Source organism: Ictalurus punctatus, chromosome 5, assembly GCF_001660625.3.
Source record: "Ictalurus punctatus breed USDA103 chromosome 5, Coco_2.0, whole genome shotgun sequence".
In the NCBI taxonomy this organism is placed as follows: domain Eukaryota; kingdom Metazoa; phylum Chordata; class Actinopteri; order Siluriformes; family Ictaluridae; genus Ictalurus; species Ictalurus punctatus.
Genome location: NC_030420.2, coordinates 18,141,131 through 18,155,945, shown reverse-complemented (window position 1 = coordinate 18,155,945; position 14,815 = coordinate 18,141,131). Strand labels below are relative to the sequence as shown.

Below are 14,815 nucleotides of genomic sequence, written 5' to 3'. Positions count from 1 at the left end.
GTACTGACACACCCCCATACCATGACAGACACTGGCTTTTGGACCCAACGCTGATAATAGCGTGGATGGTCCTTTTCCTCTTTAGCCTGGAGAACACAACGGCTGTTTTGTCCAAAAACTATTTGAACCACTGTGCTACTGTCCATCTCAGATGAGACCGAGACCAGAGAAGTGGACAGTGCTTCTGGACAGTGTTGATGTATGTCTTCTGCTTTGCATAGTAAAACCTTAACTTCCATCTGTGGCTGCAGCGGCGAATGGTGTTGACTGAGAAAGGTTTACCAAAGTATTCCTGAGCCCATGTCGAGATATCCATTACAAACTCATGATGGTTTTTAAGACAGTGACGTCTGAGGGATCAGAGATCATGTGCTTTCAGAAGTGGTTTTCAGTCTTTCCCTTTATGTGCCGAGATTTGATTGGATTCTTTGAATTTTTTTATGATATTGTGCACTGTAGAAGGTGAAATGCCCAAAATCCTACTCATTTTATCTTTTTTCATTTTGGGAATGTTGTTCTCAAAGTGTTGGATTGTTCGCTGACACATCTGTTAACAGATTGGCGAGCCTTGACCTGTCCTTGCTCTTGAAGGACTAGGCCTTTTTTGGAGCTATGATCATAGTATGATTAGATGTTTACCTCACCTGTTTCACATCACCTTCTAATTTCAACTTGTCACATCACTATTAGTCCTAAATGGCCCCGTCACAATTTTTTTGGGACGTGTTGAATGCATCAATTTCAAAATAAATGTTTATCTTCCAAAAAAAAAAAAAAAAAAAAAAAAAAAAAGCTGTTGATTAGGTAAAACATCAAATAACTTGTCTTTATACATTTTTTGTTTAAATACAAGTCACTCCTCTTTGTTTTATTCCCATTTTCCATACTGTCCTAACTTTTTCGGAATTGGGGTTGTAATTGCCTGCAGCATTCACTTGCCTGTCAGGTCCCTGAGCCTTGGTTCTCATTATGTCTCTACTTTTTTTTCCTGTTACACTGATTAATGCCACACAGCAAACATGCACTCTAAAAGAATGTTAACTTCACATTTATAAACGCTCTGAGACTTCCTGATAAACAATCATAAAAAAACAACAAAAAAAACCCCAAGTACCTTCATTTTTCTAGAAAATTTATTATAGACCATAACAAAAAAAAATCACATTCAATAACAATTCTTGTGACTGTTGGGAGTAGCATATTATGTCCGTGAGAACTCATTTGACAGACATAATACCACAGAGTTTTATAATCAGCAGTAAATGATGTTTAATGGTGCACCCTCATGATTGTGCTGGATAAGGCATGTGCTTGACATGTAGGACAGATAATTGGCAGTCTCTGTGACCTCGGAGTGTGTTCATGCTGCAGACATTGACGGCACAGCAGGTGCCCACAGGGAAGAGAGTAAGCCACAGGGCTTGGAGAGTAAATAGTCAAGGAACAAGAACATGACCCACATCTGCCCTGACCTGGAGAGGAAACAATGCCAGAAACAGAAACCATTAAATTAATTTTCTCAATGTAATGCCTCTTACACAAAGAATGTCATAATTCCCAACACTTGAAAGAAGTTAATTTCCCTGTGGTCCTATGCTGTATCTCTGTCTTTGACTCCTACCTCCTGTAGTGTCTGGCTCCGGGTTGCTTTGTGAGGTATATGTTGGTAAACCATGCAGAGCAGAACTTAATGCCTGGTCTAAACTCTGAGACAGACGCTCTTCATGAGAGTTTGTTTCTGAAAGAAATCAGATGGGATAAAGTCTTTGGGATAAAGAAGATAGTATACATTATAGTTTAACTGAGGAATTATAATTGTGTATTCCTAACCTGTGGGGAGGGTGATGCTTGCATCTGTTCTTGGCATTTTCGTCAAGGGAGACAACAAATGTTTACTAGTTGAAGAAAAGTTTGACTGAGGTTTCCTTTTATTTGACTGTCCGAAGGTCTCCTTTCTAATACTGCAGGTTCCAGCAGAAGTGCCCAGTATAAGTCCTTGAATATTTTCAGAACTTCTGGAATGACTCTTAGTTTGTCCACTATGATTTTTTTCCTCATTGATAGTGTGTTTTTGTAGCATCTCTGTGCACTCAGTTCTCACTGAGTAAACCTGCTGAGTCTGTGTCTCAGCTCGCAAGCTCTGAACACCAAGTAAGTCAGTTTGAGACACTGATGCACAGATGAGTCTGGATGGTTGAGGTTTGCTCAGTAGACTGTTCTTGCTTCTGATTCCTGTGTGGCCAGTCTGTAACAGCAGGCTATCAATGCGGCACTTAAGGAGAGGGTTAGGAATTGGTTTCGAGTCTTTCGTAAAAGGAACACCAGTGAAGGGATCATTAGGCATCCGTCCCCAAACAGCTTCCTGTTTTTGGTACTCCTCCAAGGTGCTATTGTCCACAACCATCCCGCTGGGCAAGATCATGGGCAGAACCATAAGCTCCCGAGTCAGAGGGTCCAGAAACTCCTCAGGTATAGTTGTTTCTGAGGAAGCATTGTCTAGCCCATGAGATCTGTCTGAGGTAGGAACTGGTGAAATAATCGAAAAACTAGAAAGCTTTGGTTGCATGTTGTCAAAATGGGCCTTCTTAAATTGTTCCAGTTCTGAAAGAGAACAGCAGCGAGCAGGAACACCCCATACTGCCAAGGATTTGATTCCCAGTACCGAAGAAGCCCCAGCATAGGGGACAGTGATACGAAGTTGGGCCACTGAGCTTAGTGACTGACCTCCCCGGCTCCAGAGCTCCTGCTGCTTTGCATGTGCTGGAGGGTCGGGTGGGCACTCAGGAAAGGGAGCTCGGAGTTTAAAATTTGGATGCTTAAAACATGTGAGCACTTCCTCTTTCAGCTCACAGCATCCCACAAGCTTAAACTGTCCTCTCTCATTATCATTTCCTGAGCTTTTATCAGGTTTTACCTCAGAGCAGGTAAGAATCTCAAGCCTCCTAGAGGCACTACCACAGGGCAAAAGTTCAACATCCACACGGTATAACTCGACCCTCACTTGGAAGTGCAGGGTCACATGTAGTGGTGGACGGAGGAAGTACTCTAGCCTGCAACCTCGCCGCAAAGCTGCTGGGTCCCCAGACAGAAGATTTGAAACTTCGCAGCCATCCGCACATAGCTGTAAAGAGAGAAGAAAGAGCACAAGGCAGGCTACATTTCTGAGAACAGACTTCTGATGTATGCATGTTAAAAAGAACACGATACGATCTGCAAAGACAACATCACTCACACACCCTAATTATTTCCCATTCCAAATCATAAAAATTAAGCAAAAAATTAACATGAAAGTTGACTTTAGACCTTATCCAAGGACTAGTCTCAACAGTTGGGATGCGTGTGCTTAAAGAAAATGACAATACTGTGAGTGCATTTAAAAAATTCCCAACATATTTATTATACTATATAAATATTATAGCGATGACAAAATATACATGATGACTGTACATAATTGTAAAGTACAAGCAGCCATCAAAATATTACACAAGGCATGCTTTTTCAAGAAAATCACCCACAGTAGGGTGTGATATAGCTAGGCGCAAAGCATAGTTACTGTTACAACCCCAAAGCAGTTTATTTTCCTATAACAGCATGTCTGGTGTGATATTTCTCCTATACCACAACAATTTGCAATTTGTCAACAATTACAATTGTTTAATTTATTAACAAAAAAGATGTCATGATTCTGAACCATTTATAGTTGCATTTAATTTAACCACATTTTCTACATGCTCCTTTTCACTCAAAAAGAAAGACACACGAACACACACAGAAACAGAGCTTGTCATGCCATCAAGAAACAGGAAAGTCTCTCCTGTGGTGAAAAACCTACAGACAATTACAAAGTGCTGACACTTGAGCCTCCTTCCATAAATGCTATAAATTCCAGAGCAATATCTCCCTGCAATTCTCACCTGAAGCTAAGCAGGTTTGAGCCTGGCCAGCACCTGGATGGGAGACCTCCTGGGGAAAACTAAGGTTGCTGCTGGAAGTGGTATTAGTGAGGTCAGCAGGTGGCGCTCACCCTGTGGTCTGTGTGGGTCCTAATGCCCCAATATAAAGACGGGGACACTATACTGTAAGAACAGCACTGTCTTTCGGATGAGACGTTAAACCGAGGTCCTGACTCTCTGTGGTCATTAAAAATCCCAGGACACTTCGGTAAAGAGTAGGAGTATAACCCGGATGTCCTGGCGAAATTACCCCACTGGCCCTTCTCTATCATGGCCTCCTTATAATCCCCATCTCTGAATTGGCTACATCATTCTCTCCTCTCCACTCCACTAATAGCTGGTGTGTGGTGGGTGTTCTGGTGCACTATGGCTGCCGTCGTATCATCCAGGTGGATGCTATGTAAAGCGCCTCGAGTGTCTAGAAAAGCACTATATTACTGTAACTGTAATGTAATAATCTGAATGACTGTGAGAGCTGTCGTTAGACAAAATGAATCAACACATCTGAATGATCAGATTCATGAAAATCTACAGTGCTGTGATATAAAGTGACATTAACCATTAAAAAGTATTCTATGACTAGTTGAATGGATTACAGGCTAGTTTAAGGGCATGTTGTCTGAAACAGAATATAAATCTGTATTCATGCTGCATGTTCGTGCGAGGAGCTTTAACCTACCTTATTGCAGTGAGCAGTGGTTTTAAAGTGTGGCAGGCAGAGGTTGACCACCATGCTTACCCCATCCAGGAGCTACAATATTCAAGAAATGATTATTATTATTTTTGACAATATTCAAGAAACGATAACGTGTGGTTGAGGTAAAACTTCAAACAATTCTTTTAACGAACATCACAAACGGCACAAAACAGCAATTCCTTCCTCAGTCCATTGTCATACAAACATTTTTGCTATGTTTACAGCAATAACAATAATCATATTAAATCATACAAACATTATGAAATGGACATTACCTTTATAGAGAAATGGAAGTAAGTTCTATCACAAAATGTGTGGCTCAGAAGAGAAATGAAACAATAACGAGGATGCCACGACTCTATACTGTTTACGGACCAGCTTGTATTGGTTTATTTTATTGTAATTAATAACCCATCTTTATAAATTGATCTTAGTGTTCATTTCTAGGTTGTTTGCTGTATTTTACAGGCGGATACAGACTGACAAATTTCTAACAAACTAGATACAGTACACAGGTGACATTTCATCATTGTTACACAAGCAGCCAGTTCATCACACATTAGCACGTTAAGATATAACAACAGGCTTTTTCACGATGACGGCCATTTGAATATACATGCTCCCGAGACCAGTTAAGATTTGACAAAGTCCGTAAAGATTTGCGAAGTATTTGTAATAAAGAACAAAAACACAAACCCTCTTCTTCTTCGTGAGTTTTATGGCGTTCGGAAGCTAAAATGTAGTGCCTTAACGCCATCTACTGGTATGGAGAGAATACAGGGCTATTTCTTAAAAACAATACTGTACTGTAGCATCACTCAAGAGAATAAAAGGGGAATGAAAGTAGTAAAATCCTATTAAAAGTCATTGCACATAAATAGTTTTTTTTTTTTTTTTTAAACAACAGATATCACAATCAATCATTTCATTTCACAATCAATCATATTTCATTGCTGAAATTCCTACATGTAGCATCAGGGATATAGAACAATGTGATTGAAGCGATTGACTGGAGCTTAAAGCCTTGTTTAATATTAACGTGGTGGTCGAGAGTAGACAAAACAGAGAAATAAACAATTCTCTGTTACATTTTACTATGTGCATACCAAAAATCTTTTATTTCTATCTGTACTGTAGTGTCTTGCCGTAAGATACAGGAGTATAGATTGCACTCTTTCCACTGACCTTCTCTGTAAATTATCTCTGAGATCATGTTGAGCTATTCAAATTTTGAAATGAACTACTTCCTTTCTGCATTGTATTTATGGCAGTGATGCATTACATTATTGCTCACGCTGTTCATTTCCATTTTGGCCTGTAGTGATGAGTCCTCTATGCCAAAATCTCAAACTTGATATCCCGTCACTGTCTCCAACCTGAATCTTCATCAGTGTCTCTACTTCTTAAAAAACCCCCAAAACAAACAAAAAAACCTTATAGCCGATCTTTGCTTCCCCCACTTTTTGCCATTTATTCACTTATCTTCAGTAACCACTTTATCCTGGCCAGGGTCATGTTGAATCTGCAGCACACGCACGCACGCACGCGCACGCACGCACGCACACGCACGCACGCACACGCACGCACAGACACACACACTGCACCGGTCACTTCATTTTTTTTTTCTTGTCCAGCAATACAGAGAAACTAAGCTTCATCTGAATTATGTCCACTTCTCATGCCTATTTCCCTTTCCTAACTATTTCACAATCCTTCTGAAAGACTGCTTAAATCTACTTCTTCTTTAAACCAGAGCACAGATTTGAGTGTATGCACTTCCCCTTAGTATTAGATAAACTGTAAAGCTGCAGATATGGATCAATGTACTAAGGCAGAGAATGTACTTGGGAACTGTACTCGAGGGATGAACACCATACTTCCAAAAGATGTTCCCTCAGTTAGTATTTTGGTGATGGAAAGTTTAAACTTTATACATACTGGCCCTATTTATATTTACTTGACACCGTGAAGATGGAGTAGACCGGAATGGAATGGAACTGGAGAGGGAATCTTCTCCAGCACCACACATACAACCGTGCCAGTGTCTCTGTTGCACTGAGAAACTTCCACCAGCCAAATAATATTGGACCAGTGATGGTTGCTTTCCACTGATAAATGAGATAAAGGGGAACTGAAAACTGTGCATTGCAACGAAAAGGTTACGATCAATAATATGTAGAGGAGTTTAAGAACCGGACAACACTAGTGAAGACTATCAAAACTAAAAAACAGTACATCACTAAGACAGTACCTTAAATAAGAAAATTATTTAACTTTAATTACAATCACATTTTAACTAAATATAGAATAGGCACAAAAAAATGCATCCATGTTATGTGCAAACAAAGAGAGAAATGTGCCACAAAGTGCAAAACAGTCAAATAAATCCAACACCATCTGTAAGTTCCATTTGCAATTTTAGATATACAGAGGTATTTCATTTGAACAAAAGCACAATCAGGGACCATTTTCATTTACTTCCTGCAGTGTTACATTAAGGTTCAGTACTGCCACTTGGTGGATTTAAAACACTTTAAAGAGACAGTTTGAAACACCTGAAGGCTGATGATGAATAACATAAAAACACTGTATTTGTACATCAGTTGTCTGTGAATTCCTCCTCTGTCCTGTTGAAATGAAGCATACTGTCCTCCAGTCCAAAGTGGTCAATGAGCTGGGAGAGACTGGCCTTCTGGCCATCTGTAGGCAACTCTGTCTGCAGTTCATACAACACTGCTTGAGCACATTGTCTCCATTTATCTATCAGTCCATGCAGCTGTGTCAGGTCATTCTAATAATGTGAGAAAAATAGTTTTTGTTAGTGATGAAATCAACTCAAGCAGTAATTACTCTAAAAACGGAGCTATTAGTCAGCATCTCTACCTTCCTTCTGTACATTTTGACCATCTTAAGCCTTCGTAAAGTGTCAGATTTCTCCTTGACTTCTTTCTTTAATTTCTCTCGAAGCTGAAGTAGCTCATTTTGTGAGTGCTGAGGGCAATCTGACCCTGAGCTCTTCAGAGAGCCTTCTCTTCTAGTCTCATTTCTGTTGACATCAATTCCATCCTCGTCACCCGGGGTCACCTCTTGGTTTGAGGCTTGTGGTAACTCATCCTCATCGATTTTAAGTCTTTTAACCACACTGAGTGGGGAAGTAAAAGAACGCCTTGCTCTTTTTAATCTGTTCTTCAGTGCAGCACTCATTGGCTGGGAGCAAAAACAACAAACACTGATTGGATTATAAAAGTTAACCATAGGCTTTTAAAGTCTGTAAAGGTTATAAAATTGTGGCACTATTATTAGCCATTATTTTGAATTAATTACTTTTCATTTCAGAATATAGCAGGTTTTAATATATGCTGGTAAAATGTTATGGTACAGAAAAATATATTTTAGCATTTCGCCCATACTTATTTCATTGTAGAAAAAGAAACCCATCACATGAAATGGGAAATCCTTAAATTAATAATGCACTAAAACAATAGTGTTACAAATACTTTGTTTCCAATGAAATCGTATATATGTAAATATATACGGCAGCAGTGGCTCAATGATTAAGGGCCTGGGTTACTGATTAGAAACTTGGGAGTTCAAGCCCAGCACCGCTAAGCTGCCATTGTTGGGCCCTTGAGTAAGGCCCTTATTCCTATCTGCTCCTGGGGCACTGTATCATGACTGATTCTGCAACAGCTTCCTAACAATATGGGAAATGCGAAAAGAAAAAGAATTTCACTGTGCTGTAATGTATATGTGACAAATATATCAGCGTATGTGAGAGCACAAACATGCTTTCATTATCTAAAACAAATTCATGCTGATTTTTAGAGCTGCAGCTAACGATTATTTTCATAATCGATCAGTTGGCCAATTATTTTTTCGATTAATCGGATGGGGGCAAACTTTCAGGTTAGTAAAAAACTAATGTGTTCCATTTGAGATGATACTACCTTTCTAAAATTCATACACTAAACCAGTGGTTCTTTTGTGAGCTCTGGACCCCTAGCATATTTCGAACAATCCACAAGGACCCCCTCACTCCACAACAATTATAGGCTATATATGAAACAGTCATGTCTATATATGTTGCTTTATTTTAATAATATTTAACATTAAAATTGAATCAAAACATTTCAAGATTTTATTTTTTACATTTTATTGTTGGTGTGACATTTAATTTGCCTCTCTGAATTATCCTTTGTTTATTATATCCATCATTGCAACACTTGAACTTGTCTACCACTTTTTTTTTTGTAAATTATCATTTCATTTGTAAATAAATTGAAAACAAATCCATCAATGAATGATCGTCAGCTCAGCTAACGTGATATTTGCAAATAACCAAACTGATTAATTTTAAAATATCTCATCTGAATATGTTTTGATACACTTAAAAAAAATTATATATATATTATATTATATATATATATATATAATTTAAACTTTCCTACAGACCCCCTTCAAATACACCACTGACCACCAGGGGTCCGCGGACCACCGGTTGAGAAACACTACACTAGACGGTAGTGTACAGTGCATAGTGTAAGTGTAGAGTACATCATTTAGGACACAACTTTAATATTTACTCTCCAAAGCGTGTTTTTGGAACAGAAGTAACGTAATGAGTAAATGTGCTGCGTGCAGAACAACTAATCAATAATGAGATTCGTTGACAATGATTTTCATAATCGATTATCATCGATTAGTTGTTGCAGCTGTACTGATTTTATACCCTACAGAAAACCAAAATTGTTGAACATTTTTCAGGACAGAGTTAAAAAAAAAAAATTTCTCCCACAGTCAGCACAGCACTCTATACTATGTGGAACAAACTGCAAATACTTTGACACTATACACTCAAATTTCACAATCTCTGCAGTCCATTCAAATGAGTCACATTTCTTCCCACTTTACTCACCAGTCCTTTTTCTATCGAAGAAAAAAAATAATAATAAAAAGATGAAAAGAAAGTAAACACAAAGTTAGAAATGTTTTTGGGTGCCAGACGATTCTTAGAAAATCAGTAAATTCTCCTACAAAAAAATCTTTAGCCTTAAGAGGTCTCTTAAACAGGCGAGTACACAGGAGTGCTTCTGATGTATTTCAAACTCAGCAAAAGATGGCAGCACTGAGACAGAAAATATGTACACCCTTACTCTGTGCTCTGTACTGCAACTGATTGATAATGCAGAGCATGTTTCAGGTTATCACAAAACTGATAACACAAATTGAATTTGTAATCAAATATCTCCAGCTAGAAGGAACACGTTGTGTGTTTTAATCCATTTAGTTCGTATACACAGAAATAACAAAATTTCACTTGTCTGTGTCTCTGAAGCACTCGGAAATACTCTCCCTTTAAAGAGTACAGAAATTTTGTACACTGCTCTTATTCTTAGGACTAAATATAGGATTAAATATCCTTATTTCTAAAAATGTTTTGCTACTTAGGCCTTTATACAATGCCCTCCACTAATATTGGCACCCTTGGTAAATTGGAGCAAAGATGGCTGTGAAAATTGTCTTTATTGTTTAACCTTTTGTTAAAAAATTCACAAAAATAATCTGCTCTCATGGATATCAAACAATTGCAAACACAACACAGGTTTATCAAAAAATTTATATATCTTTGTTAAATATAGGTGTGCAACAATTATTGGCACCCTTTGTCAATTCTTTGTGCTACCTCCCTTTGCCAAGATAACAGCTCCGAGTCTTCTATAATGCCTGATGACGTTGGAGAATACATGGCAAGGGATCCGAGACCGTTCCTCCATAGAGAATCTCTCCAGATACTTCAAATATCGATGTCCACGCTGGTGGACTCTCCTCTTCAGCTCAGCCTACAGGTTTTCTATGGGTTTCAAGTCAGGGGACTGGGATGCCATGACAGGACCTTGATTTTGTGGTCAGTAAACCATTTTTGTGTTGATTTTGATGTATGTTTTGGATCACTGTCCTGCTGGAAGATCCAACCATGACCCATTTTAAGCTTTCTGGCAGAAGCAGTCAGGTTTTCATTTAATATCTGTTGATATTTGATAGAGTCCATGATGCCATGTATCCTAACAAAATGTCCAGGTCCTCTGGCAGAAAAACAGCCGAAAACATTAAAGAGCTACCACCATATTTAACCATGGGCATGAGGTACTTTTCCATATGGCTACCTTCTGTGTGTGTGCCAAAACCACCTCTGGTGTTTATTGCCAAAAAGCTCTGTTTTGGTTTCCTCTGACCATAGAACCCAATCCCATTTGAAGATCCAGTACTGTCTGGAAAACTGAAGATGCTTGACGCAGCAAGTAGGGCTGCACAATTAATCGAATATCAATCTCGATTACGATTTTGACTGCCGACGATTACATGAACATGATCGACTGCGTTACTAACGTTTAAAGTTTGTCCTCCGCTGCATATCAAGTGCTTCCTAAACTTACAGCCAGTCACCATAGAGAGGCGCAGGGATAACGTCATTTTGTAATACCAAAATCTGGAAACGAGTTAGCATTTTAGCGTTCGCACTGCGAGCTTCGCTTCATGCTCCAGCACTTGCGCGAGGGGAAATCGTGACACTAACATGTTGCTAAATGAGACTACAGACATTGTTGGGGACATTAAACATCATCAGGAAAAAACTTTGCAGATAAACTGGTTCCAATATGCTTTGCACAACTCCCCCAAAAAACGTGGATAAAGATTCATCCACAGAGTAAATCTGTATTATGAAAAATGTTTTTAAATCAAGTTTGGAAAAGTTGTCAGAAGCTTGGAGATGATGACAAAGTCGAGTGACTGTGGTGTAGTTCGTTAATAGTATACAGTTAGCTTTTTATTTCTGGTGATTGTATTTAGGTTTCAAACTTCATAAAAGTTGTGTTCATTTGTGAAAATGATCTTGATGGACAAAACGTGTTAGTATTGTAAACTTTTGTTGATAACAGAGCTTATTTTTTTGCAATAATCCAAAAGCCTATGTGAATTTGTTGAGGGAACCGGTGTGATGCTAACTTCCGGGATCCAGTACAAAATGACGTCGTCCCTACGTCACTCTATTGGGTGATTTGGCTGAGTCTCTTCTCCTGTCCTTTCTGCATAGGCCTGAATTGGTTTCACTTGGCTAGATATTGTTATATTTGATTGCATATTTTCATTTGGTTGATGGCATTTTTATTTTTACTCATCCTATAATTTGGGTACAATTTTATTTATATTTTGCTTCAATGAGATGATGCACTTTAAGGACCAGTCTAATTTGATGCAAAGATTTGTACATTAGCAGGAATGTAACACAACATGGAGCTGAAAGCAGTGGTCTGTTTATTTAAATGTGAAAGTGCAATAAATATGTTGTCCCTAAAATCAATGAATAATCGTGATAAATAATTGTGATCTCAATATTGATCAAAAATAATCGTGATGATCATTTTGGCCATAATCGTGCAGCCCTAACAGCAAGTCACTGTGCAAAAACTGTGGTTAGATTTTTCCCAGATGAAAGATTTGGTTACAGGTAAGAAAATGAGGTAAGTACAAGAAATAATGTATTCACAAAAACGTCATATCATTATCTATTGTTTTTAACTCCTTTTACATTCACTGAATTAATCTAAATTTTGCATTGGGAATGCAGACGGCTCAATATTAAAAGCGTTGAATTGAGGCAAAATATAACACCTTCTTGTGTTATATTCTAGTAATCATTGAGTAAATAAATCAGGTCTTATACAGCTTTATAAACTTGTATATTGACTTATTTGACATATCTTAACTACAGCAACTGCTCTTGTTTTTTTTTTTTCCCTCAGAAAATATGAAATATCTTAAATACATTATATGTGTATTGTCTACACATTCATACCTTGCTATTTTAAGCTCCATTTGTGATAAATAATTTGTTTAGCTGTGTCCATTATACATCTGTTCATCTGGGGGTTCATTAATGATCCCTTTTTCTGTTCAGCGTGAAGTGCTTCAGTTAGACTCAACATTCTCCGAGCTGACTAACCTGTGACTCTTAGTGATGCAGGGGTCCTCTGGATTAACCCAGATTTTTCAGGACCTGACTGAAATTTTACTGAGTGGCTTTAAATAAACCTGAATGACAGACTCCTGCATATATCAACTGAAGATTGGGAGCGCTGAACTAGACATGCACAGATTTCCCCCAGTGTGTAGTATAAGAAGAGATAAAATGTGGATATGATTACCATGGACAAATTAGACCGAGTTAAAACAGTACATGTGCAATACAAACAAAGCAAAAGTCAACTGTTTGAATTTTGGATAGAGGACTTTTGATGTAATGAAGTTTTGAGACATGTGTAGTTTTTGGTAGTTGTAGTGCGTTTTTACAGAAGCCCTAAGCGGCCATCACCCCGGAAATTAGCATCACCCTGGTTCCCTCGACAAAAAGCCAATAGGATTTTTTTCATTGTCTTTTGGATCATTGCAGAAAATAAACTCTATTAGCAACAAAAGTTTATGATTACTACATGTTTCGTTCATTAAGACACAAATGAACAGAACTTTTATGAATTTTGAAGCCTATACACTCGCCAGAAGTAAAAAGCAAATGTTAGACTGTAAACGAACTACACCACGGTCGCATGACTTCAACGTCACCACCGCTACACTTCCGACAACTCTTTAAAATTTTATTTAAACAAACAAACAAACAAACAAACAAACAAAACAAACAAAATAATACAATTGTAAAATACTATAAATTGATAAATCTACAAGTTGGGAAGTTTGAGTTGCAAGAGCGCGAGTATAAACACAATATACTAGATGAGTTTTCATGTTCTGCGTGATGACGTTTAATGTCCCCGACAACCTCTGTAGTCCCAGTTAACTACTTGTTAGCAGCCGGTCTTTCTCAAGACACGTAAAAGCTGATGTATTTTATGTCGTAGTGTAAAACGTGAACATATCTTCAGCGCTGGTAACCACAGACCTTATTTCGTGCATTTAACAAAAATAAATAAATAAATAAATAACATTCAAAAACCCCACTGACTTAGGGATGATGGATGTCCAGTACATAGGAAAATTAAGTCGAGATCACAAGAAAACAACTTTTGTTATGTCGAGGTCACGAGAAAAAAAAAAAATAATGCATGGCCGCTTAGGGTTTCCGTACATTTTGGACAGCGAACTTATTTTATTTATTTACTTAATAGATAATTAATTAAATTGTACCAAACTTCGTTTTTGTAGCTTCGGGTTGTACAGAGAAACACGTGAAGAGTTTTTGAAAGCGTGAATGAAATAAGACGCATAAATGTATTTCTGTTATGCATTTTACGGAAATGTTTTTGTGGAATTATGATTACTTTTGCATAAAGTAAACTTAGCTATCTTACCTTGCCCACACTGGACCCACTTGGCTCAGGCGTTTCATTCTCCAATGTATTTCTCAGAGGTGTTTTTTCCATAGACGACTGCTTGCTTCTTTCAGTAGACTATCTGGCTAATTAAAGCTACACTAGACTATATACAAAGCACCGAAGTAACTCACTAAACTTTATTAACGGTAATAGCTGCTTTGAGATCTAGGCTAACTGACAAAAGATAAGAAACTATTACTATACACGTACTTTACGAAATTATCAGTCTTTTATGTTTTCCTAATTCCTAAGTTAGCTTCAGGCCGACGAGGGAAAATGACGTTTCCGAATAGAGGCTCATGGGAAATGTAGGACTGACTAAAACCACTAAAGCGCTAACTAGAACCAGGATGATGGTATATGGCCTATTTAATTTCCTAAACCTTGTTTTTGTTGCAGGGTATGTATTATATTATTCTTTATTCATTCATTTTATTTGATATTAGGTAGAAGTTCCGTAAGGGTGTGAACCTATCACTGGATTCCCAAAATACTAACTTTCTCCAAAGACTGCTAGACAGCAATAATAGACATTAACCATGCCAAAGGTGTGTATGGCAGCAATTGCAGCGCACCGCAGTATCATGGATGTCATCTCTCTGTGGTACATAAACTTCTTCGGACTATTCTGAAAGGGAATGAGACGCCTGGCATAGTATCTTGTGTTATAGTCTCTTAAAGTCCTCATGAAATCAAAATGGTAGTTTTGTGGATTTTAGTATGAATATGTTAGCCATAGGTTTATCTATAAGCTAGTGTGCTCCAAAGCAATGACAAAA

At 37.9% G+C, this 14,815-nt stretch overlaps 1 protein-coding gene across 3 annotated transcripts; it reads right to left on the bottom strand.

The window, feature by feature from the left end:
- Positions 1–1,111: 1,111 nt before the first annotated feature.
- On the bottom strand, positions 1,112–14,335 carry ubox5 (U-box domain containing 5). Of its 3 annotated transcripts, none has more exons than XM_017468772.2 (5): positions 14,013–14,335; positions 4,633–4,704; positions 1,831–3,121; positions 1,622–1,738; positions 1,112–1,472 (listed from the first exon to the last, which is right to left on the bottom strand). In XM_017468772.2, exons 1-5 carry the CDS (start codon positions 14,082–14,084, stop codon positions 1,270–1,272), a joined length of 1,755 nt encoding a protein of 584 aa, XP_017324261.1. In that variant the 5' UTR covers positions 14,085–14,335; the 3' UTR covers positions 1,112–1,269. The 3 variants fall into 3 exon arrangements, with proteins under 3 accessions (XP_017324261.1, XP_017324262.1, XP_017324263.1); XM_017468773.3 differs by lacking the exon at positions 14,013–14,335 and adding an exon at positions 4,926–7,239; XM_017468774.3 differs by lacking the exon at positions 14,013–14,335 and adding an exon at positions 5,347–7,239.
- Positions 14,336–14,815: the final 480 nt, after the last annotated feature.